The 24,711-nt window shown below is 46.4% G+C and overlaps 1 protein-coding gene across 7 annotated transcripts in view; it reads right to left on the reverse strand.

The window, feature by feature from the left end:
• LOC146811566 (telomerase protein component 1-like) overlaps positions 1-24,711 on the reverse strand; it is a 1,575,504-nt gene that overhangs the window by 417,883 nt on the left and 1,132,910 nt on the right. For all 7 annotated transcript variants that reach the window (XR_014966741.1, XM_085618541.1, XM_085618539.1 and 4 more), the window contains 2 exons: positions 2,834-2,994; positions 2,087-2,197 (listed from right to left, as the gene is read on the reverse strand). Coding sequence is in view for 6 of the 7 variants with exons in the window: in XM_085618541.1 (XP_085474667.1) it covers positions 2,087-2,197; positions 2,834-2,994 (272 nt within the window). In the remaining variant the exon portion in view is untranslated. The remainder of the gene's footprint in view (positions 1-2,086; positions 2,198-2,833; positions 2,995-24,711) is intronic.

Consider the following 24,711-nt stretch of genomic DNA (forward strand, 5'->3'; position numbering starts at 1 on the left):
AAAGATCTGGGTTTAATCCATCGTTTTTTGCTCAGCACGCCCCCCTAATTTAGACACAGCCATATACAAATCAGTCTTGACCCTGTTCCTCATGGGAATAGTCCAGTCCGAACTTCCAAGCCAGGTCCTCCCAGACCGGAAACAAGCATCCCGGGACTGGTTTCGGGGTATCACCCCTTATCAGCCAGGCTAGCTTGAATCCAGGGGTACAGTGAGTTTGGGACCCACGTCTGGGCATACCCTACAAACTGGGTGTGGTATGGTGAGGAAAAGAAAGAAGGATTTAACCCGTCCATCATCTTGTTGTATTTGCGATGTTCGCCCTAAGGAGCCAAGGGTATGCCCAGACATGGGTCCCTTGCTCACTGTGCCACTGGATTCAAGCTAGCATGGCTGATGAGGGGTGATACCCCGAAACCGGTCTCATGATGCTTGTTTCCATTCCAGGGAGGACCTGGCCTGGCAGTTGGAGCTGGACTGTTCCCATGGGGAGAAGGGTTAAGATTGATTTGCATATGGTTGGGTCCAAACTGGGGTGGCAAGGTAAGCAAAATAACAATGTATTTAACACAGATCTCTTGACTGGGGGTGAGTGTTTGAAAAGTTTCAGCACCCCATCCATCATCTAGTGTTTGCTGTGTGGTGGGACAATCAGTTTTGGAGTCTCTCCTGCTATGGCAGGCAGCTTTTCAAGAGGAAGAAGAGAGAGAAAAGTGTACACTTTGAAAGAAGCAGAACAAAGAGTCTGGAAATGGACTATAAGAAGGGGAGGATGAGACGCCAAATTTGTCATCTGCCAAGCAGCCAGCCAGGCTGTTTGAGGAGGGGCAGCTTTGCAAGACTTCTCCCTGTGTCTAGGACTGGGGACCAAGGCCTGCTAGCCTTCCGACTGGGTGAGATGACATCACTCAAGGAAATCAAAACCACATGCTTTGGAGCCTGGAGCCCCAGTTCATGCCTGCTTGCCAAGGCCAGTGTGCAGTGTGAGAAAGAGGAGAGCATTGGAGGACGCGAGGTCCAGTGGGGAGACCAGCCAAACAAACTCCCAGTGAGAGGAAACAGATGCTGCACCAATTGGACCGTTGCCTCCAATCACTGCTGAGCCAGCCGCAAATGCATAGGAGAGAACCGGATGCAGCCCACTCCACGCACAGGACCAGAGTAGTGTGAGTGCCCGTGAACGGTGCACTCACTGGGACACTGCAAGCCTTGTTGCTGGAGAGGGTAAGATTGGTTACAGGCCTATTGTGCCCCGGAGGTGGGTGGTAGTGGTGGGGGCTCATTGCTGAGGGCACTGTGGTGCCAAGAGACTTTTGACAATTTTCGAAAAGTCAGAGTAGACTTTTGAGTTAAAGCCCACTCGTGAGACTTCACTATTTGAGACCACCAGTGAATGGGAAATAACCTCTACCATGTTACAAAGCCCCGAACTCAAGGGGATATGTATTACTGTTTACATATATGTCACAATATTGCATTGAATGCGTACAGTTAGAAATAAAATTGAAACTATAAAAATAAGGATTCGACTGGACATTGTTTTTATTGACATTGCTGTGTGCTCTGAGTTATGAGTCAAGTTGACTGACCTGTATTCCCCACGCCCCACTCTTCACCCCCTACAAGGCAGCCCTGGACTATTCGACCATAGCTACCACGGAGTCATGTGCAGAAGGGGTTCTTGGCCCAGCTGCTCAGGATCCATAGTAGGCCGGTCCCCGGGACATCAGGAGTAAAAGGCTTCACCCCCCACGGTTGAGCCCGGTAACTCCTGCGTGCCCCATGGCCCTCTGAAAAGGGTCCTGACAAGAAATCTGCAGTTAAAAGTATCCATCAGAAGGAGCTTTACCTTCTACAGAAGACAAGGGGATAAATATGAACAACATTTTTGCACAAAAGTCCAAATCCGACGGCCAAACAATGTAGTTCTTACACCTATCCACATCTTTAACTGTGAATACACTCGGGTAGGAGCACGAGCTGTGAACTGGTAACAGGAAAAGGACATTTGTGGCTAATGATGAATGCTCTGAGCAATACATTCTAATACATTCCAAGTACATTTAGGATTAGCATTTGCACTTACCAGCATAGATGATGAAGTCCAAGAACAGCCTGTGATCCAGTCACGATGGCACGAAGGCAGAGACCTTGACAGAGATGGCTCACCAGACTCTGTGTCCCAGCACAACAGACTCTGACGAAAAGAAAGCAAGAAAGGCTACATTATCAAGAAACTCGACTTAAATGTAGAACTGCCAAAACTAACAACAATTGGTAGCAAGAGTAGAGAAAAGCCTAAGTGCAGTAGGAGGGGAGAAGTACAAGCAGCATGATTCAGTAATTAACTTCTGTTTTACAAATACTAGAACCTAATCTACACATAACAGATCGGGAAAAGTGGACAAACGAGACCAATGGAAACAGCAGCAGAGATAGACAAAAGGCTGATTGTGTACTGTATAGGTTTGAATGAACATCAACGTCAACATTTAAGATAAGATAACCTTTACATTATCAATTCAGCCCCTAACCTTTAACACCTGCGTTGCAAGCCAACATACTGAGTCTGAGTTGTCTCTACATGCATCTAAGAGAAAGACCGACTCACACAGGGTCAGTTTATAAATGAACAGACCAAATGGCCCAATATTGAAAGTACACTACATGAACCAATGTCATCTGTAAATGAATAGACCATGTGATCCAGTACCAAGGGAACATGAAGAGATCAATATCCACACCAACATAAGCAATTAATTAGCACAGACCACAATTGTTGCTATCAATCAATCTAGAAAATATCATATGGCTATTAAAAATTGTTCCTTACCCTGTCCTTGCTCCCCGATGCCAAGAAATGTCCATCTGGGCTGAAGGCACAACAGGTGACCCCAGCTGAGTGGCCCCTCAGCACAGCACTGGGCGACACAGGAGCAGTACTGACACCATTCATCAGTGTATTCATTGGCCAGAGATGGACTGTACAGTCCTCTAAAGAGATGAGGGGAAAAAAACTCAAATTAAAATTCTGCTCCCAAGTTTTCTTCTTGTTTTGCGCATAATGCTAGATTTAAGATACTGTGTGACCTGCATGTCTGATCCTCAATTACAATTATGAAAATCATTGAGACACAAAATATCGAAACTGCATATAGAGGAAGTATAGATTTACTATTTTTAACTCCACATTTACTTACGTTGAAGGTATATATCATCAAGGTACATATATGTGGAATTAGGTATAGAAAATCAATACTTTCAATATTTTGTCCCTTGATATTCTTTCTTTGATATTAAGGTCCCACAATATTTCCTACTTGATACTTAGGAGGAAAACCACTTGTGATATATGTTTAGACGGTGAAACTATATGTTGAACTTACATTTTTGGTGTTGCTGATTTTAAAAAAATGTTAGGGGAGGCATGATATTTATATTTAGGTTGTTTGATTACTGTTGACTTATAAATAATAGTGAACTGAAGTCCCATTTAACATCTGTGCAGAGAATTCCATTCATAGAGGCCATCTTGGACAGAATAAGTATAAAGAGGCTTGTTAAGCGCTCGAATGCCAGTGGCGTCTTGGCGCTGAAGTGTGAGAAAGACAACAGAGGTGAAGGTAGGTGGAAGTAGGTGACTACTGGAAATTGAATAGCCTGGACTTCAGGGCTTTCCTAAAAGAAAGGAGGTCTGGCTGAAGGCGTAAGGTGACAGGGAGCTTGTTCCATAGTTGGGTTGCACAGGTGGAGAATGAACGACCACCCCATCTAGCACGTCTGTATCTAGAAGTGCAAATAAGGCCAAGATTGGCCGAGCTAAGGTCTCGAGGGGGGACGTCAAGTTTGAACAGATTCTGACAATATGTGGAACCACCACCATAGCATGCCTTGTGCACCAGGCAAAGTGCCTTGAACTCAATTCTCTGTTGAACAGGAAGCCAGTGTAATGTTCTTCTTGCAGAGGAGGTGGGATGGCCCTTCGGAAGTTGTAAAAGAACGTGAATAGCAGCGTTCTGCAAAGATTGAATTTTACTGATCTGGAACTTATCGATGCCCAAGAACATCGAGTTACAGTAATCGAGTCTTGACATGAAAGGAGCGGCCATTACCGTCTTCTGGAGTGCCTTGGGAATAAAAGGAAAGATTTTACGGAGGATTTTAAGCAAAAAATAACAGGCAGAGGTTATGCTATTCACATGAGCTGCCATATTCATTTTGTTGTCAAAGATCACGCCGAGATTTCTGACCTTTTCCACAGGGAGAGGACAGACTCCTGCCTCTGACGGCCACCAAAGGTTGTTCCAAATTGGTGGTCCGTTCCCAAATTCCATGACTTCAGTTTTCTCTGTATTGATTTTTAGGAAACTTTGCGTCATCCAGGCCATGATGTCCTTAAGACCAGCATGAAATCATACCGCTATTAGCTCTGGTGCGTCAGATAGCGAGATGACCAGTTGCGAGTTGTCCGCATAGGACACGAAAGCAAAGCCATGCTTCCTGACAACAGTAGCCAGCGGCCTCACAGAGATTGAACAGGGTAGGGGACAAGGCTGAGCCCTGTGGAACACCACAGGGCAGATTGAGATTATCTGATTTTAAACCCTCCCAGTTCAGTGATTGCGGTCGATGCTGCAGAAAAGAAGAAAGAAGGGCCAGAGCTCGCTGACTAATGCCTACCTCCTTTAGTCGTTGCACTAAGACCGTATGATTGAGGGTATCAAAGCAGCCGACAGGTCGAGGAGGACTAGAATAGCCCTCCCGCCCCCGTCGACTACCGCCCGAATTCCTTCCGCTGCAGCAATCAGAGCAGACTCAGTGGAGTGTTTCGAACGAAAACCATGCTGAGATGAATCGAGCAAATTATTACAGTCCAGATATTTAGTTAGCAGAGTATTCATATGTTTTTCCATAATCTTAGCAACCAGAGGTAGACCAGAGATTGTTCGGTAGTTTTTAAAATCAGTGGGATCAAGCGAAGCTTTCTTCAGGATTGGTCTGATGCTAGCAGTCTTCCAGGCAATAGGGTAAGTCCCTGACACCAACGCTTGATTTATTAAAAGCAGGAGGGTCGGACTAATCTTGTCCGCAACCAAATGCATGACCGACGGGGGACAGGGATCAAGAACTGAGCCTGATTTGATGGTTTTTAACATGTCTGTTACAGCCTCAACAGATGGTAACCTAAAATTCGTGAAGCCACCCTGCCTAATTTCGGAAAGCGAAGAGGGTTGGGATAAACCTTGAACAGAGAGTGGGGTTGAGAGGTTGGACAGATCATCATATATTGTCTGGACCTTGTCATAGAAGAAAGTTGCCAACTGGTTACAGAAGTCCTGGTCAGGGCGGAACAAACTGCCCTGCTGAGGTTTGACCAGAAGGGACACAGATTTAAAAAGTTCTTTGGCAGAATTGCCTGCAGCCTGAATTTTCCCCGTGAAATGTTTTGTCTTGGCTAAAAGAATGGCCTCTTTGTATTTGTTAAGGGCGATGTTATAGTGGTCTTTAGTGGCCCTGCTGTAATCCACTCTCCACAGACGCTCATACCGTCTGCATTGAACTGTTCGTTGTTTAAGTTCACGGCCGTACCACGGGGCACCGGCCGGGCGCCTGTTGAGTGTGGCCGTCTGTGCGGGCACGACACGATTGATCGCTACCGAGATCCAATCATTAAACTGGGCTGCTGCCACATCATTATCTCCATCTAAAATAGGAAGGGGGTGGTCAAGGGCGGCCGCTAGGCCGGTACTAGTAATCCTAGTCCACCGCCTGAACATGACCTTAACTGGTTTATGAGAGGTACCCGTGCCGGCTAGCCTGGCCCTGACCTCAAAGAATACTGCTTTGTGGTCGGTCTACGGAAGCACATCAGCCCTACAGTAAGTGACATCTGGGTAATTAGAGAACAGCCCGTCAAGAATGTGGCCTCCTTCATGTGTGGGCTCGGACACTAACTGATGTAGACCAAAAGCTGCCATGACATCTAGGAGTCTGTTCGTGTCTGGATTAATACTCGATTCCAAATGAAAGTTGAAGTCGCCAAGAATGGAATAGGAATCCAAGTCCGTGCAAGATTCCATATAGGACATGAGGGCCAATGGAAAAGCAGCTCTAGGGCCGGGCGGTCGGTAGACCAGCAGGCCTTGAAATATCGTTACGTTCTTAAGCTTAATACAGAATTGGATTGCTTCAGCGTGGAGGTCTGCCACAGTCCTCATCTGGACTTTAAAAATTTGCTTATAGACAATGGCGATGCCCCCACCTCTACTACCCGATCGATCAAGGGTCAGAACTGCATAACCTAAGGGCAAAGCGACATTCCAGTCTGGGGTGGATGCTGCCTCCGCCCAGGTCTCAGTTAAGAAGACCATGTCAGGGTTATGTACACTTAAAAAGATTTCGAGCTCAAGTTTGTGTTTTACCACCGAGCGTACATTTAAAAGAATGCCCTTAAATGTCTTTAGTAAGGTGCGCATCCACTGTCTAGGCGGAACTGGTACTCCGTCAGTACGGGGAGTAACCGGGGTAGGGAAACTCTCTTTGCTACCATAATCAGTAAGGCGGGCAGTGCCTCCATGACTCCCACTGTCACTATAGGTGTTCGCAGCTCCCAGAAAGTGGCAGTATGTACACAGGAGCAAACCCACCTCATCTTGAAGATTGAACAGGGCGCAGTCCCCACAAGGTTGTGTCCGGAGCTTGAGCAGCATCTGAGAGGTATAGCGTATGGAGCCAGCCTGACCAGGGGTGCCCATGGTGCGCTCGCTGCGCATGTCTGCTGCGTGCTCACGCCAGCGTGCATTAAATGTGTTTGAGAACTAAAAGACTAGAACGCTGACCAATCATAGACGGGCCCGATCGCACGGACGGGCACCGCTACTAATGGAGAGTGAGTCTGTTGTTCAAAACGGGAGAGAATGCATAAATAGAACAGTTATAAAACATCCAGATTAAAACCTCGATCCCCACAGAGGCCTCTCGCAGCCCGCTGAAATTACAAGGATTAACACACCAGCGTCAGCATCACACATGCTGCGCTCGCACCAGCGTGCGTCAAAGTGTATGAGAACCAAAAGACTAGAACGCTGACCAATCAGACGGGCACATAGACATTCAAAGCATTCCCACAAATGCAGTGAATGTCGGACATTTAGAACATAATCCTGATGTTTCAGATGAGGTTGGTTCTGAGGCTTCTTGGCTTCTGCCTCATGCATCCTCCTGGTCCCTTGTGCCCAATGGCAAATGCAGGCCTTGCAATGGAATCTCAGTCTCCAATGGGTGCAGCAAAAGGTTGTTTGTCAGACAACATCTGGATCTAGGAGAAAACATGGTCTTTGGTAATGGCAAGTGTAGTACAGTGCCCCTTTTTTGCATCGTTGTGCCCCCCCCCTTTTGTCTAATGTTGATGTACTTTGACTGAGTGTGCTCTGGGTTCCTGTCAACCAGGCACCCAGGCCCTGAACTGCACTGTTGCAAAACCCAATTGGCAACTCTCTGCCCACATGTAAGTCCCTTGTAAAGGTTACCATAGGTACTGTTAGACCTGGCACCATTGGCTTGAGTCTCCCTTCCATTTTTCCGCTGTGTCTCCTCTGTTTTTGCTCGTTATAGATGCTCTGGGCGCTGTGCCACTGCCATTCAGTGCCACGGCAAGAATGCTCCCTTTGTAAAGATGACATATGAATTGGTACATCCATGATTGGCTTATTTGGTTTACCTGTTAGTCCCTAGTAGCGTGGCCTGTGTGTGCCCAGTGCTGGTAAACCGAATGCTGCTGGTGGGCCTGCAGCACTGGTTTGTGCCACCCACAGAAGCAGCTTGTAAGGTATGTCTCAGACCTGCCACTGCAGTGTCTGCGTGCAGTCCAGAACTGCCATCTTGGCTGTGAAGTGCACCCACTTCCCAGCCCCTAAACCTTCCCTTGGCATCCTGTAAGTCCCCCTTATGATAGGGCGCATTGCATGTGTAAGGTAGGACATGCCCTGATGTATGTAGCATGTCCTAGTAGTGCATTACACCCCATTTCGTTTTTCACTACTGTAAGGCTACCTGTTCTCCATAGGCCAGAATGGGAGGTCTGGGCTATTACATTCTATAGTCCTAACTGACCCACAGAACATGGTAGAAAAACGGATCTAGTATGCCTGAGCTCAGAATATTAAAATACATCTTTTAGTAAAGGTTATTTTTATATTCTGTGTTTGAAACTACCACTTTTAGAGTATAGGTACTTTCTTGCCTAAGCCTTCCAGTTTGCTCTGCTATGATGTGTATTGGCTGTCTGGTTTTGGAGGGACAGGGCAGGCTGAGTCAGACGTGGATTGAATAGAGCGACCTGCCTTGGTGTGAGGGGAGGGGTAGCTCCTGCACTTGAATAGGACTGTGCCTGGCAAGGTGAATGCTGGCTCCACCTCCCACTGTGCGTCTGAGGCAGACCCCCTCTTTCTGAAAGGAAGGATGCAGCCTGATCAACAAAGTGCTCCAGGGCTGGGCAGAACTGGTTCTGGCTGGGTTCAGAGACTTGGGACCCCTAAGAACAAAGACTTTGGGGGTATAAATATTTGTGCACAAACCCCTACAATTTGTATTGCTCCTGGATAACAAGAAGACCCTCTGTCCGTGTGGCTACAGGAATCTGCAAGAGAAGGACTGTCCTTGTGCCTTGTGTGCTGTTTCTGGGACTGGCCTGCAGCTGTTACTACTGGACTTTAAGAAGAGGAAAAGAACTTTGATTGGACTTTTATGTTTGTGCTACAGCAATCACCCAAGGGCTAGGAGAGAGCTAGCCTCCTGCTGGAGTCTCAGGCACATCAGACTCCACCATCAGCCTCCTGTTTCCTCCCAGCGAGGATTACTATCTGCAGGTGAGGCTCCTGTGTGTTCCAGGGCCTCTAGTTCTACTGCTGAGAAGAGAGCGCTGGAAATCATCGCTAACCTCCGTTAGCGAGCCGCTGCAGCTGGTGAGCGTGAGAAAAATCGCCGCTCTGCTGTCGCCGAGTGCTCGCTAACCCCGAAGATCGTCGCAGCACCTGTCTGCGGGCCTGAAAACGCCCGCTATCCTAAGATCGTCGCAGCACCTGTCTGCGGGCCTGAAAACGCCCGCTATCTGGAAATCATCGCAACAGGATCATCGCAGCGCAGACGCCGAGCGTTCGCCATTTTCCCCGCATCGAATCCGGATCGTCGCTTCCTCGCGGAGCGCCATCTTTGTCAACGCAGCAAGATCACACACGCAACAGGCTCGGTGCATCATCCTCCCTTCGCGGCAAGGATTTCATCGCATCACCGGCTTAGCGTGAGGAAGTTTGTCGCTTTGTCCTGCCCGCAACCCAGCGCATCATCCTCCCTTGCGGTAAGGATTCAACGCATCGCTGGTTAGCGTGAGGAAATTTATCGCTACAACGCCTTAGCGACATTTTTGTTGCTTTGCTCCAGGAACCAGATACTTTGTGAGTAAAAGGGTCGCAGAGACCCCTGCCTTGAACTAAACATCATTTTGTGCATCCTGAACTATTTTTCCTTGCAGCATTTCTAAAGTAATTATATTTTTATAGTATTGTGGATTTTTACTGTTATTGGTCTTGTGATTAAGTCTATATAAAAATACCTATTTTTCATAACTACTTGAGTGGTGTCCATTTGTAGTGTTCCTCATTATATTACTGTGTATGGTCATAAATGCTTCACACACTGCCTCTGAGATAAGCCTAGCTGCTTGTGCTACGTTACCACAAGGTTGAGCAGGGGTTGTCAAAGGGTGTAGGCTGCTTACTCTGACTTAGGAAGAAGGGTCCCTACTTGGACAGTGGCCAACCATTGCCAACTAGAGACCCCCATTTCTAACAGGTACCAAGGGCACTATGACCAGGGAAGGTGTCTAAGGGCTGCAGCATTTATTGTGGCACCCTAGAGGACACACACACACACACACAGGGACACACACACACAGGGACACACACACACACACACACACAGGGACACACACACGGTGCAGAAAAAAGTGAAGAGTCGACATGACACACATCCCTGTGTGCCATGCCTTCAACCCACTGCCCTGGCATAGGTAAGCCACCCCGCTAGCTAGGTGCACTATAAGCGTAGTGAGGGTACAGATGGATGAGCCCTGTACCCCTGCAGTGTCTAAGTCAAGTCTTAGACATTGTAAGTGTAGTAATGTCATTAAGAGTATATGGTCTGGGAGTTTGTCATTACAAACTCCACAGCACCATATTGGCTTTACTGAAAACTGGAAAGTTTGGTATCAAACTTCTCAGCACATTAAACTCACACTGATGTCAGTGTGGGATTTAATGAAAAATGCACTCAGAGGGCATCTTAGAGATGCCCCCTGAAAAACAACCTAACTCTAGTGTCCTGGCTGAGTGGCTGCTCACCAGCTGGCACCACAAGGCATGTTTCTGGATCCTGGGTAGAGAGCCTGCCACTCATGGAGTCCTGAAACAAAGCACATCCTGGGTCAAGGCGCCAAGCCTCCTCCCCTAGAATGGGCTGGGTCCACGAAGAGGAAGCTTCAATGGCTTGCCGCCTTTGTGAGCTACCACAGCCATTTGCTACTCCCAGAAACTGGCCCCCACCGGTTCTAACCCCCAATTTGTGTGGGAGAATCGCCAGGAAAACCAATTTAGGAGGAGAGGTGTGTCCACCTTTGCTAACCCCACCCCTGAGGTGAGGGAGGCCAGGTGAAGCACAACTCTTAGTCCCTGCCATCTTTCAGATGGATGACCCGGCCTCCCACTGGAGGGTAGCACAATATGGGGTGTACCCACCCTACTGAAGAGACCCATTGGTCCCGACCTATGCATACCTGTAATGCCCCTAAATTTAGTGTTTAGGGGCAACCCTGAACCTTGCCTCCTCAGACAAGAAGAAACAAGAATAAGGACAGAGGAGCCGTGCTGAAGAAGAGGAGGACACCAACTGACTTGGCCAAAGCCCTATTGGCCTGTCCCGACCTCGACCTGCTACAGCAAAATCCTGGTGTGTCCTGCTACCTGCAGCCCACAAGAACCAAGAAGACCTGCCCTGTCTTGCCAAACAAGATTTTGTCTCCCGTGAGTACCGGATTTGCTCAACCACAGACTTTGGCTCCGGCCAAATCCGCGAGTCTGCACCACTCTGCACCAGACGCCCACAGCCAAGTGGCCCAACACCACGAGGAGGTCTCCCCGGCGATCCTGACCTGGGATCTGGTCATCCCTGGCCTACCTCAAGTCTCCAACAGATGCCTGCAGCCGCTTTCTGGAGGATCCCCCCCGACTACAACCGGAGCAGGTAAGAAAAACCCGACACCAAAAGACATCCCTGACCCGACGTCCCACAGCTTTGGGTGGCCCAACCAACGGTGTCCTGGCATCCCAAGACATCCTAACTTACCTCTCCAGCCGTTGGTCGCCTCCAGAAGCACTTCGTCCCCGAACCTGCAGTGTTTGTTGCAACCGGAGAGTACCCTTTGAAAACAACAGGGCACCCGATGCCAAAACAGTTCCCTGCATCCGGCTGCTCCTGTGCCGCTGTGGATGCACCTGGTGTGCTAAATCGGATCCCTCTTTGTCCTGAGCGTACGTCCAGGAGCTTTGCTCACACAACTTTGTGGCCTGCTCATGAGCAGCCAGCAACCAGAGGCCCCCTATCCCCCATTAGATAACACTGAGTCTCAGCACTATGCACCCGGCCACCCTAGTGCTGCTGAGAGTGCATCTTTGACCCTGGGGGAAGCCTGGTTCTAACCCCAGAAAACCAACTCTCAAACCCAAGTACTTACCATTAGGTCAATAACATTGTTTTCTCCTATAGGACTGCATTGACTGCTTTCTTGTGGAAATGTGGAGTTGGTTTGTATGAAACCCTAAGAAACTGCATATATACAAAAATGTATTTACTTACCTTTTGTCTAGGCAATGTCCCAGTGTAACATCTAGGCATATCACACGGAGTAGAAAAAGTAATTTGAAAGGTAATCTGAAAAGTAATACAAACTGTTTTATAAACAAATGACCTACTTGTAAACAATTCAGCTGCCTTCAAACTGTATTTAACTGCATTATTCTTGCAAAGTACAATTACACTCACCTGTACCAGGCCTGGCATGGTTCTAGAAAATAAAATACAACTAAATCATATTTTCATACAAACAAATTTGTCCGAGTTCAGTCTTTGAGAGTGTGACATAATTTCTTGCATGAGTATGTACAATAAATGCTTAGCACTACCCTCTGATAAAGCCTTACTGCTCGCCCACACTACCACAAATAGAGAGTAAGATATTATCTAGTTTTTACCTCTACTAACCTTTGGTGTCTTGTAGTTCTTAAGAGTCCCCCAGGACCCGCACGTTTTAGATGTCCTAAAGTGAGGGCTTTGTGTCTCAACTGCTTACGGACACCCCCATAGGATAGGTCAGCAGTTAGACCAGCTAGATCTACAGTGCCACTACCAGCCCCCCCTGTATTCTACAGTAGTGTAGGTAGTCTCTGGCAACCAGTGAACATGACAACCCTGATTCCTCCAGGATCGTGGAAAACAGTACAGTGCATTTCGCTCAGACACTTGTGCTTCCTTTCTCTCAGAAAATACACAGGATGGTGATTAAGACGTTTCAATAAGAATTTATTTGTCCAGCTACAGCCTCGTGTAAAACATATGTGCTGCGACAAACAGGAGATAGAAGCATATAAAAGATTGCTAGTACCAATATAGTAAACAGTAGATACATTTCTACCATAGTGCTTATAAGATTAACAGAAACAGTTCAGATAAAAACAGTAGCACTTGCAAATTCCTAAAATGCGCGCCCTAAGAAATTTGCCTAGATGTGCCTAGCCTGGATTTGTAGGTGTATATGCATATAGTTATGTGTATCTGCAGCCAAGAAACCCCCAGGGATGAACCAGCCGCATGATGGTTGGGAATGAAGGACCCCCTTTCCGCTTCTAGGATGACAGCCCGCAAGTGATGCCAGACCGCCGCTTGTGAAAGATTCAGCATGCAGGCCCCCTGTCACAGCTTGGAAAGAATTCTCCTCTGATTTGTAGGGGGGGAGTCAGGATCTTTCATACTAAAGTGGTCCCTCCAGGGTATTTTCGAGAATCAATATGTTTTTAAAATCAATTATCGATGTTTTGAAAACAATCCTAAATGTTTTGAAAACAATCCTAAATGTTTTAAAAACAATCACCAATGCTTTTCTAAACAAGTGCGATCATGCACAGCTGGCTGTTGGCCAAGGATGAAAAAAGTGGTGACCCTTTTACAGAATAAATCTGCCGTGCCTGGGTACAGGTTTATGGACGTCAGGTACAGGGATTCTGATAGAAGGCTAAGAGCCTGGTGTCGAAGAGACAGGAGCAAGCTATTAGGGAAAAGGTCACCTGTTTAGAATCGTTATAGTCGTGTGGACGGGATAAGGTATGTATACATGATGGGACTATACTAAATGACATGACATTTGGGATCCACTGTAGTCTTTCCGCACTATAACCTACTTCAGTAAAGTATATACAGAGCCAGATTCCTACAGCAAGTGAAAACCAATGTGTTTAGAGGAAGGCCTCTTTCCCTGCTCCACTTGGTCCTCACAGTAGTAATAAATGATTCATCCCTTGGATAGAGAGGTTTTCTGGGATCTGAGAAATGTGGAGAACATGGACTATGATTTCCAGTGGATCAACAACTCTACATCAACCTCCTGGAGCTTAGCAACATCTAGTTGGCCCTGAAAGCCTTTCACCCCTCTATCAGGGGAAGGCAGATGCAAGCCCTGATGGGCAACACAACTATAATAAGCAGACTGGTGGGCCCTCTCGGAGCTGTGTGTCAGGTGCACTGCACCTAAGGAGGTGGCTGGACCAACAACAGATCTCCCTGACGGCAAATCAGGTTTGTGAAGTCTCTAAATGCAGAGCAGACAACTCAGGAGGTGGTGACTGGCACATCGAGAATGGCAGCTTGATCCCGGGGAAGCTCAAGACATTTTCAACTAGTATGGCTCCCTCCGACAGAATCTCTGTCATGGTCAAGAAGGCACAGTGTCTTGATTACTGTTTGCTGGGGATTCCACTTAAAGTATCCCTAGGAGATGCATTCTGCTTACAGTGAGTACAGGCTCCTTTTACATGTTTTAATGCTACCGCTCCTGCTTCGAGTTCTTAGGAAGGTCAGAACAGACATGGCCCAAGTCATCTTAATAGACCTGGCCTGGGCCAGGAGGGTGTGGTACTACAATTTGTTGAGCCTGAGCATCTGACTTCTGATCCTTCTACCTCTTCAGGAGAACCTCTTGTCTCAGTAAAAGGGCAGTGTCCTACACCCCAATCTACCTCTTCTTGGATGGAGACTGAAAGCAACAATGTTTTACTGGCTGAAGTAGCTGATGCAATTCTTGCGGCCAGATGCCTCTTAACTAAGTCCCTTATTCTAGCCACTGGAATAAATCTGTAACCTGGTGAAGTGACTGTCAGCTTGTCCCTGTAGCCTAAGTTGTCAGATGTTTTATCGTTTCTCTTATCTTTGGCCCTGCAAAGTCCTGCAGTGGACATAGGTAAAGATTATAGTCGGCACTCTCGCCCTTTTCATGACAGCCTGATGATGTCGTTAAAAGGCTTAACTTTCATGTTTCCCCCAAACCCCTTCACTGTGCCTCAATAGGACCTTAACTTTGTCCTCATGTTTCTGACGTGTACATCAAGCCCATGTGCAGTTATTTTCTACGCTCCTTAACGTTAATCTAGCCTTTTCTTATTACAATCACTTCTACACGCCATGTCAGTTAACTGCCGGAACTGTCAGTGCAACTTCCATACGCCACTTTCTTTCCTGAAACATTTGGGTTGAGAACCCAAGCTTCCCTTCTGCCAAACATTGTATTGTCTTCCCACCGGTGTCACTCCATCACCCTGCATTTTTCCCTCTGACATGCCTCAAAAGAGAAGGAAAGGCTTCACCAGTTTCACCCAAGAAGACGCCTCTGCTTTTATATCACAGGCATGAGGTAAGGGAAAGGAAGTACAGAAATAACTCTCTCAAGGTCGATCATACTATACATTAAGCCAAGCTATGCCCTGGCCAAATAGAAAATCCTCCCTGGTGTGTATGAACTAATTCCGCCAGAGCTAAACACCACAAAAGCATTGATGAGGAGTGTTCCTGTACAAGACATCTACCAAGCTGCTACATGGGTGCCCGTGAACATTTAACAAACACTATTGCCATGACAGACGGGTCTCCAGAGAGGGTAATTTTGCCTGCTCATTTCTGAAGGACATTTTAGTATGAGTGTTCTCTTCGGACCATTCACCTTTCCAGATGTTCTGTATGGGTATTTATTCTAATGTTGAACAATCTGTGGTTAGACATATGCATCAAGACATCTGGTTGTTACCTTAGGAAATGTTATTTCTTGTCGATATTTTACCTAACTGCAGATTCTTCACCACCCTCCCTACTCCCCATTCCGTGATGTTGACACCCAGTAAAAAAATCCCAGTCATTTCAGCACATTAACAGTTTCAATTTGTCATGATAAACTGCTGCCTGAGGGAGTGGAAGAAAACAAAGATAAAACTGGGGTGGTGCCTACATGTGTAACTGATCTTCCGGGCCAAAGCAAAAATATTGCAGAATGTGATGGCTCTACTTGCCAGCAAGCAGGAGCACATGTTTAGAAAATCTATATTCAGTCAGTTACTTTTTTAGGCACATTCAGATGAAGAGTTCATAAGCAGACTGGCACATGCAGTGTGTAGATCTCGAGATCAGGATATTTTCATATGGGAAAGAGTCCAGTTTTCAGAATGGAGAGGTGAAAGGGTCAGTGAGGAATCTATGGTTAGAGAGAATATCCACCAGAAAGAGCGTTACCTAAAGTAACCAACTTGTTCTTCTGATGTATAATTCAAACCACCAACTGCACACCTTGTAAATATATACCATAGTAGTACCTCCCCAGATGGTGGGTCTGTAAACTAGCATCAGACCAAAAAGTCCTCCAGGACTAAATAGGCAAAATGATAATGCTACTTACCCAGTAAGCATCTGTTCTTGGCATGTAGAGCTGTAGATTCACATGCTTTGCGTACTCCTGCCATTTAGTGTTGAGTCCGGATGTTTGCAAGTTGTTTTTCTGCAAAGAAGTCTTTTCTAGTCACGTGGTAAGGTGACTCCTCCTTTCGGTGATAGTGTGCATGGGCATCGACTCCATTGTTAGATTGTTTTCCCGCAAGAGGGTGAGAATGGAGTAAACAAGTGTAGCATAGAGATGTCCATGCGTATGAGTGTGAAATGTAAGAACTGCAACAACTACAGGTACCCGGGGAGGCGGGTGGGCGCATGTGAATCTACAGCTCTATGTGCCAAGAACAGATGCTTACTGGGTAAGTACCATTATCCATTCGAGGCATGTGTGCTGTAGATACACATGCTTTGCATAAAATATAAAGCGGTATACTCCCAAAGCAGTGGCTAACCTGTAGATGTTGCAGTTGTTTGGAATAGTGTTTTTAGTACTGCTTGGCCTACATTAGCCTGTTGACGTGCTAACACATCTACACAATAGTGCTTGGTAAATGTGTGTGGTGTAGACCATGTAACTGCCTTACATATGTTAGCTAGAGGGCTGTTGCCTAAAAAGGCCACTGACACCCCTATTTTGCAAGTGGATTGCGCTCTAGGGGGTATAGTTACGGTTCTTTTAGCTTTAATATAGCAAGTTTGAATGCATTTTACATTCCATCTGCCAATACCAGATTTGGAAATAGGATTGCCTTTGTGGGGTGGAGTAAATGCAATGAACAGTTGTTTTGTTTTGCAAAAGTATTTTGCTCTATCTAGGTAGTATAGTACAGCTCTAAACATCAAGTGTGTGAAGAGTGTGTTCTGCCACAGAATCGGGTTGAGGAAAGTAGATTGGCAGATACTACCTTGGGAAGGAATTTTGGGTTGGTACGGAGATATATCCTATCTTTATGTAGCGGAAAGAAAGGTTCTTCCAACATCAATGCCTGTAGCTCACCAACTCTCCTCAGGGATGTAATAGCAATGATGAATGCAACTTTCCATTAGAGGAACTGTAAAGGGCACTTATGTAATAGTTCAAAAGGTGGACCCATGAGCCTTGTGAGAACAATGTTGAGATTCCACATTGAGGCAGGTGGAATCATCAGTGGTCTTACTCTTTTTAAGCATTCCATGAAGGCTTTGATTACCGGGTCTTTGAATAATGACAAATGTTGTCTATTTTAAAAGTGGCAGCTACTGCAGCAAGATGTAAACAAATGACATGTAAGCGGTGCCTGATTGTTGCAGATGTAACAGATGGCAAATAATGTTTTGTATAGAAGCATCTAAAGGATTGATTTTGTGGTTATTGCAATATACAGCAAATCTTTTCCATTTTGCTGCATAGCACACTCGGGTGGTAGGCATTCTTGCTTCTTTAAGAATATTCATACAGTCTGGTAGTAAATTAAAATAACCAAACTCTATGACTTTAGAAGCCAGATCGCTAAATTCAGCTCTTTAGGATCTGGGTGTCTGATTTCTCCATGGCTCTGCGTGAGGAGACTGGAGTTTAGATGTAGTTTTTGATGCGGAACCAGACACAGCTCCAACAGAGTGGTGTACCATGGTTGACGAGCCAATATGGGAGCTACTAGATTTAGTGTGAGAGATGTTTGCCTGGGCCGCCCATGGATTGAGAGGCAGAGGCGGAAAAGCGCAGGCAAATATTCCTGACCAGTTCATCCAAAGGGCATTGCCCTTTGATAGCAGATGTGGGTACCTGGAGCCGAAGTTTGGGCATTTCGTGTTTTCAGCTGTGGCAAACAGGTCTATTTGTGGAAACCCCCACTGTTAGGAGTAAGGAAGTAGAACTTGGGGGTGAAGTTGTGAGATCAGCAATTTGATTGTTTACTCCTGGGAGATGTTTTGCCAGAAGATAAATCTTGTGATGTATCGCCCACTTCCAAATGGCTTGAGCAACTGTTGACAGTTGGAGAGAGTGTCCCCCTTGCTTCTGCACATAATACATTGCTGTCATGTTGTCCGTTCGCATTAGGACAGTTTTGGCTACTAGCCGAGTCTGAACAGCTTTTAGCACTAGAAAAACAGCTAAGAGCTCTAGATAGCTGATGTGGAGAGTGCTGTGCTTGTTGCTCCATATGCCTTGTATTGTGTAATTTTTTAGATGAGCCCCAATACCTGTTAGAGATGCGTCTGCTGTGTGCACGATTTGTGGAACAGGGTCGATGAAAGGCCGACCTGCTAATAAGTTTTGTGGGTTCCACCACTGGAGAGAGCGCTGGGTGCGACAGTCTACCAACACTAGATTGGTCAATAGATCCTGTGCTGGATTCCACTGACTTGCTAAGCATTCATGTAGGGAGCGCATGTGAAGCCTCGCATTGGGTACAATTGTGATGCAGGAGGCCATAATTCCCAGTAATTGCATGAACACTGGCTGCTAATGCCTGGTTGGGTTGAATCTGTAGAATGGCAGTTTGAATGTTTTAGTGGGAGAGGCTAGGGCTTTGACTGTGTCCAAAGTAGCTCCTAGATAAGTCTGCATCTGTGATGGCTACAGGTGTTATTTCTGTGCATTGATGGTGAAACTCAGTTGACAAAGCAGATCTATTGTGGTTTGTGTGCACTGGAGACAGTTGTGGTAAGTACTGGCTTTGATGAGCCAGTCGTCCAGATAGGGGTAGACATGGATTTGCGGTCTTCTTAGGTGAGCAGCAACTACTGCCAGACATTTCGTAAAAACTCTGGGCGCTGTAGTGACTCCAAAGGGGAGTACTTTGAACTGGTAGTGCTTGTTCGCTATGACAAATCGTAGGTATTTGCGATGAGCTGGATAAATTGGAACATGAAAATATGCATCTTTTAAATCCAGAGTAGACAAAGTCTGCTCTTTGTAAAAGCGGGAGCACTTGTTGAAGTGTGACCATGTGAAAATGTTCTGACCGTTTGTAGTGGTTTAGCTCTCGAAGATATAGAATAGGTCTTAGGGAACCATCCTTTTTGGGGATGAGAAAAAACAGAGAGTAAACCCCCGAGCCTTGGCACTGTATGGACACTGGCTCTATTGCCCCTTTTTGTAAAAGGGAGTGGACCTCTTGTTTTAGCAAGTGGACGTGTTCCGGAGATAACTTGTGAGGCCGTGGTAGAATGTTTGGTGGATTGTTGGTAAGCTTCAGGCAAAAACCATGTTGGATAATCCCAAGAACCCGATTTGTCCGATGTTATTGACTGCCAAATGGGGAGAAATTGGTGAAGTCTTCCCCCGACAGGTGTGGTTTTATCATGAGGAAGCGGGGGCAAGTCACTGTTAGTTGGGGGAAGGAGAGTTTCTACGTGTGTTGCCCTTACCCCTACCTTTAAAGTTGTTGCCTCTATAACCGCCTCGAAAAAATCTTCTGGAGGGAGAGGATTGGTTATTACCCTTGTTAGTGGAGGTATTCTGATCTGGGATGTTGTTTTTGACCCTCTGTAGAAGTAGCGACAAAAGGAACCTCTGTTGGATGCAGTCTGAAGTGCTCCCATAGGTTTAGCTACTTCAGTGTCTTTCATTGTTTCTAACACCTGGTAAACGTTAGGGCAAAATAAGTGTTCCTTATCAAAGGGTGTGTTAAGGATTGCTTGTTGGACCTCAGGTTTGAACCCTGAGATCCTTAACCAGGCATGTCTCCTAAGTATGATGGTGGTGTTCCATTTCTTTAGCTGAGGTGTCTGTAGCATCTAGAGCACATCGAATCAAGGAAATAGAAATGAGCTTGCCCTCATATACTATGTCCTGAGCTTCAGCCTTATGCTCATCTGATTGGTATTGGAGAAGTTGCTCCATTTCATCCCAGTGCGCCCTGTCATACCTAGCTAAAAGGCTCTGGGTATTTGTGATACACCAGTGATTTTCTGCCTGAGCAGCTATTCGCTTGCCAGAGGCATCAATTAGTTTGTATTCCTTATCCGGTGGAGGAGCGTCTCCTCATGATTGAGAATTTGCTCACTTACGGGCGTTTGATACCACTAGGGAATCTAGGGGCAATTGTCCTCTAATGAAGATAGGGTCTGTAGGAGAATCTTTATATTTTTCTTTCACCCTAGGAGTTAAGATGCGGGCTCTGATTGGGTTTTTAAAGATTTAGTCAGCATGCCGCATGATGCCTTTAAGCATGGGGAGTGATTGTGGCGATCTATGTGTGGATGTTAGTGTCTCAAATAAGATATCTTCCAGTAATTCTTTATGGAGCTCTACCCCATGGTAACGTGCAGTCCAGGCAATGAGATCATGGTGTGATGCATTGTTGTCTGGAGGAGATGGTTTGGTTAGGTACAAGTCTGGATCAGTGTCACCTTGGGATATAGTGTGTAATCTATCCATGGATCTAGTGGTATAGGCATTCCCCCATCATCTGCATCATCGTTGTCATGATGAGATTGAGGAGAATCTTGAGGTGTCATCTGCACAGAATTCTCAGGAGGTGACAGGGGTGCTGGGGGAGGGGGTGCTGGAGGAGGGGGTGTTGGGAAGTGAAAAGGACTGGTAGCCACAGTCTCTCTCTTCAAGGGGATCTTGTAAGAAGTGTCTTCCCCTTCTTGATGCTTGCGTTTGTGAGGTGGGTTTATGTGGATATGAAGAGTATCAGGGTTGACATGCAGTCTTTTTAGTTTGGATCGGGTGTTAATAGAATAATGTCCATTTTCTGAACCAATGGGGCATCTTTAGGTGCCAAAGTTTTCGGTGCCAGTGCTTTCGGCGCGGAAGGCTTCTGCTACGAAGGTTGCTTGGTCTGGGGCGCAGTGGATTTTGGCTCTGAGCCGGACTTCTGCTTGGAACCGGATGCTTTCAGCTCCGAGGAGGGTTTTAGTAGACTCTGTACCGAACCTGAAGGCTGGCCAGGTTGTTTCAGTGCCGGGCCCAAGAGACGGGCATCTGAAATGGCATCTAGGTGCAGACCTTGGTCATAAGGCAGAATTGCTGCCGAAGCCTTATGTTTCTTGTGGACAGTTTGAGGGGGCAAGGGGTCTTCGGAACTCACGTCACCTTGACCCTGCGGCAGCTCCTCGGAGTCGAGGTCGATATAGAGTTCCGAGCCTGAATCTTCTTTGGAGAAGGTGGTCTCCTCTTCTGCTGCCAATGCCTCGATATCTTCCTTCACCAAAGATATCCGGCGTGTCCTCAACACTTCCAAGTTGCATTTCCCGACATAGAGCCCGATGATCGTGAAGAGTCTTCTTTGATCGAAACTATCTGCAAGTGTCACAATTTTCTTACTTGTGCACGGGTGATAAGCACAAGTTGCAGACTTCGTGTGAGTCGGTGCACGGATACTTCACGTCACTGAGGGCAGAATTTAAACAGAGTCCAATCCATCACCGGAGAGCTGGGTTAGGCCTCGAAGGCCGACCATTAGGCTTCCCAATCGAAGGTCGATTCAGATGTCAAAAACGATATGCGGAGAAGTGGAACGAGTACAGAAACAATACCGTCTAGGTAGAGAGGATTGTGCGTCGAGGGGAACATGAGAAACTGTTTTGAACTGGACTGCAGCAATACACATCCGAACCACATGGCGGAAAAAAACAATCTAACAATGGAGTTGATGCCTATGCGCACTATCACCGAAAGGAGGAGTCACCTTACCTTGTGACTAGGAAAGACTTCTTCGAAGAAAAACAACAACTTACAAACATCCGGCCCCAACACTAGATGGCAGGAGTATGCAAAGCATGTGTATCTACAGCAAACATGCCTCGAACTGCCCCTTTCAACAGACCCGACTATCTAGGCAGTAGTGCTTCATGAGTGTGTGTACTGACGCCCACGTTGCGTCTGACAAATGTCCAGGAGAGGCACTCCACCTGCCAATGCAATGGTAGCAGTGTTGGCTCTAGTGGAATGAGCCCGTAAGCCTTCCGGATCTGCTTCTTAGCCAGCACGTAGCAGATCTTAATGCATAGAATAATCCATGGGGAGAAGGTCCGTATTTTGCACTGCTTTGGTTTTCTTTGCCCTAGAGAACTCCATAAATAGCTGATTGTCCACCCGATGTTCCTTCATGAGTTCCCGGTAAAAACTGAGTGCTCTCTTAGGATGCAAACAACGGGGTCTCTCTTCCTTTTTCCAAGGGTCAGGCAGAGCAAAGAATGCTGGAAGGGAAATATCTTGTTCGACCTGAAAGTGAGTGACCACTTTTGGTAGAATGGAAGCTCAGTTCATCAACACCAGCTGATCTGGAAAGAATGTTGCACAACGTGGACTAAAGAAAATGGCTGCAGCTCGCTCACACACCGAGCCAATGTAATGGCAATGAGAAAACAGTTTTCAACATTAGAAGCCTTAATGGCCAGCTGTACGGCGGCTCAAAAGAGATGCATATCAAAAAGGTAAGGACTAAGTTCAAGTCCCAATGTAGTATAAAAGTGCTTTGGCTGAAACGAGTGTTACAAATCCTTTAAAACTCTCATCACAACAGGTGATTTAAAAAAAGAAGATCCTTCCAAAACAGCAACTTCATCAGAGGATAGATGGTCATGCCCAGCAGTTCTGGGCAACACATTCTCCTGGCCCAATCCAGTGCCAGTAGGATGACTTGGGTCCAGTCGTTCATGCACTTCTTCAGAAGCTGGGGCAGGAGAGGCAGTGGCAGGAAGGCGTACAGGAGCCCCGATCTCCACTCTAGCCAGAATGAGACCCTGAGAGGCAGTCATCTTGGGAACTCCAGCACGCAAAAGTGCAGAATTGAGCACTCTTGGCAGTGCTAAATAGACTGAGCAAGAGTTCTCCCCATTATTGGAAGATGCCCTACACCGCCTTCAGGCATAACTGAAATTTGTAACCCACTAGGCATCGTCAGGTGTCTTTGTCTGCTCTGGCATTTATGGATCAATTTTCTTTATTACTTTTATGTTAAGCAAATACAGCTCACTACAATAACTACAACCATGGGCCAGGCAAGCATTGAGAAGAGAGAAAAAAAGCAATCCCTTTTTCTCCCCCCAAAACCCCACCAACAAGTAAAGCGATCACTGATTTAGAACTGTGTTGCAGACATAGTCAACCTTAACAATCACTCATGGAGTGATTAAGGGGTATGTACGAGCGCAAATAGGAATAGACAGGAAAGAGCAAAAAAAGAGAGTCAGAAGGACTGGAGAAAGAGATAGGGCAGTTGGAAAAAGAATCATGGGAGGGGAGAAACTCAGATGATTCCATAAAGCATAGACTACAGCAATAGCAAAAGGAACTGAGAAACTTAGAGGAGCAAAAGGTAAGAGTGTACGCACTAGCAACACAGCGGAAACTATACAATATTGGTGACAAAGCAAACAAACTGATCGCATGGCTGGATAAAAGAGATAGGGAACGCATTTGGGTCTTAGAAATACGCATGTCGGAAGGAATAACGCATAGGACAGGGGAGGAGATACAGGAGGCATTTGCACAGTATTAGAAGGCACTACATAACTCTTCCACTATGCGCACAGCAACGGATTGCTCAGAGCTGCTAAGTGAAATAAATCTACCCTCACTATCGGAAGAAGAAAGGGAAACACTAGAACAAGACTTCACGGTGGAGGAAATAGCTAATGCACTCTCTGATCTCCAGTCAGGGAAGGCAACCGCCTCTAATGGTTTGCCAGTGGAAATGTACAAAAGTGTTGTGAGTAAAATAGCACCCCATTTGCTGTATATGTATCAGGAATCCAGGGAGAGAGGGTAGATACCTTTAAATATCTGCACAGCAACAATAGTAGTGATACCAAAGAAGGGAAAAACCTCTGATAACTGCGGGTCTTACAAACCAATAGCGTTGTTGAATAGCGAGGCGAAAGTGCTCGCTTGAGCGTTAGCAACCAGACTACAGACCGTCATTACCAATCTGGTCCATCCGGACCAGTCAGGATTTATGCCTCAGAGTAATGAGACTTAACTTGAGAAGGCTGTATGGGGTGCTACGCTGGACTAAAACTGACTGTATGGAAAACGCGGTGCTTCTTTCCCTAGATACACAAATGGCATTCAACAGTATAGAGTGGCAATATATGTTTTAAACATTGAACAGGCTGGGCTTCGGTCCAAAGTTCTGTGTATGGGTAAAAATCCTACACCAAGATCTGAAGGCTCGAGTAAAAGTGAATGGAGCAGTATGTCGCTCCTTCCTTCTGAGGAAGGGCACGAAGCACGACTGCCCTCTCTCCCCATGATTTTTACATTGGCATTGGAACCACTGGCAGCCTGGATCCGCAATGATCCGATAATAACAGGCATAGTGGGAGGAGGTGATTAAGAGGACAGAATCTCCCTGTATGCAGATGATGTGCTCCTCTATCTGGCGGACGCATACAGATCAGTACACCGAGTTCTACACATCTTCCAGTTGTTCTGTAGTTACTCAGGATATACAGTAAACTGAAGGGAAATCCCAGATTTTTCCCTTGAAAGGGGAATCCCACGGAGGCTGATGGACACACCACTACTTGTGGTCAAGCATGAGTTCACATACCTAGGTATTAATATATCCACCACAGAAGAAGATTTCCTGGCAGGAAATCTATACCCTCAAATATAGCGCCGGAGGAGTGGTGTGGAATATTTTAGAAGACTGCCGATATCGTTGATGGGCAGGACGGTTCTTTTTAAAATGATGTCCCTTCTCAGACTGCTAAACATCATGCAAAATACCCCATATA

Source organism: Triturus cristatus, chromosome 7 (genome assembly GCF_964204655.1).
Source record: "Triturus cristatus chromosome 7, aTriCri1.1, whole genome shotgun sequence".
Taxonomy (NCBI): domain Eukaryota; kingdom Metazoa; phylum Chordata; class Amphibia; order Caudata; family Salamandridae; genus Triturus; species Triturus cristatus.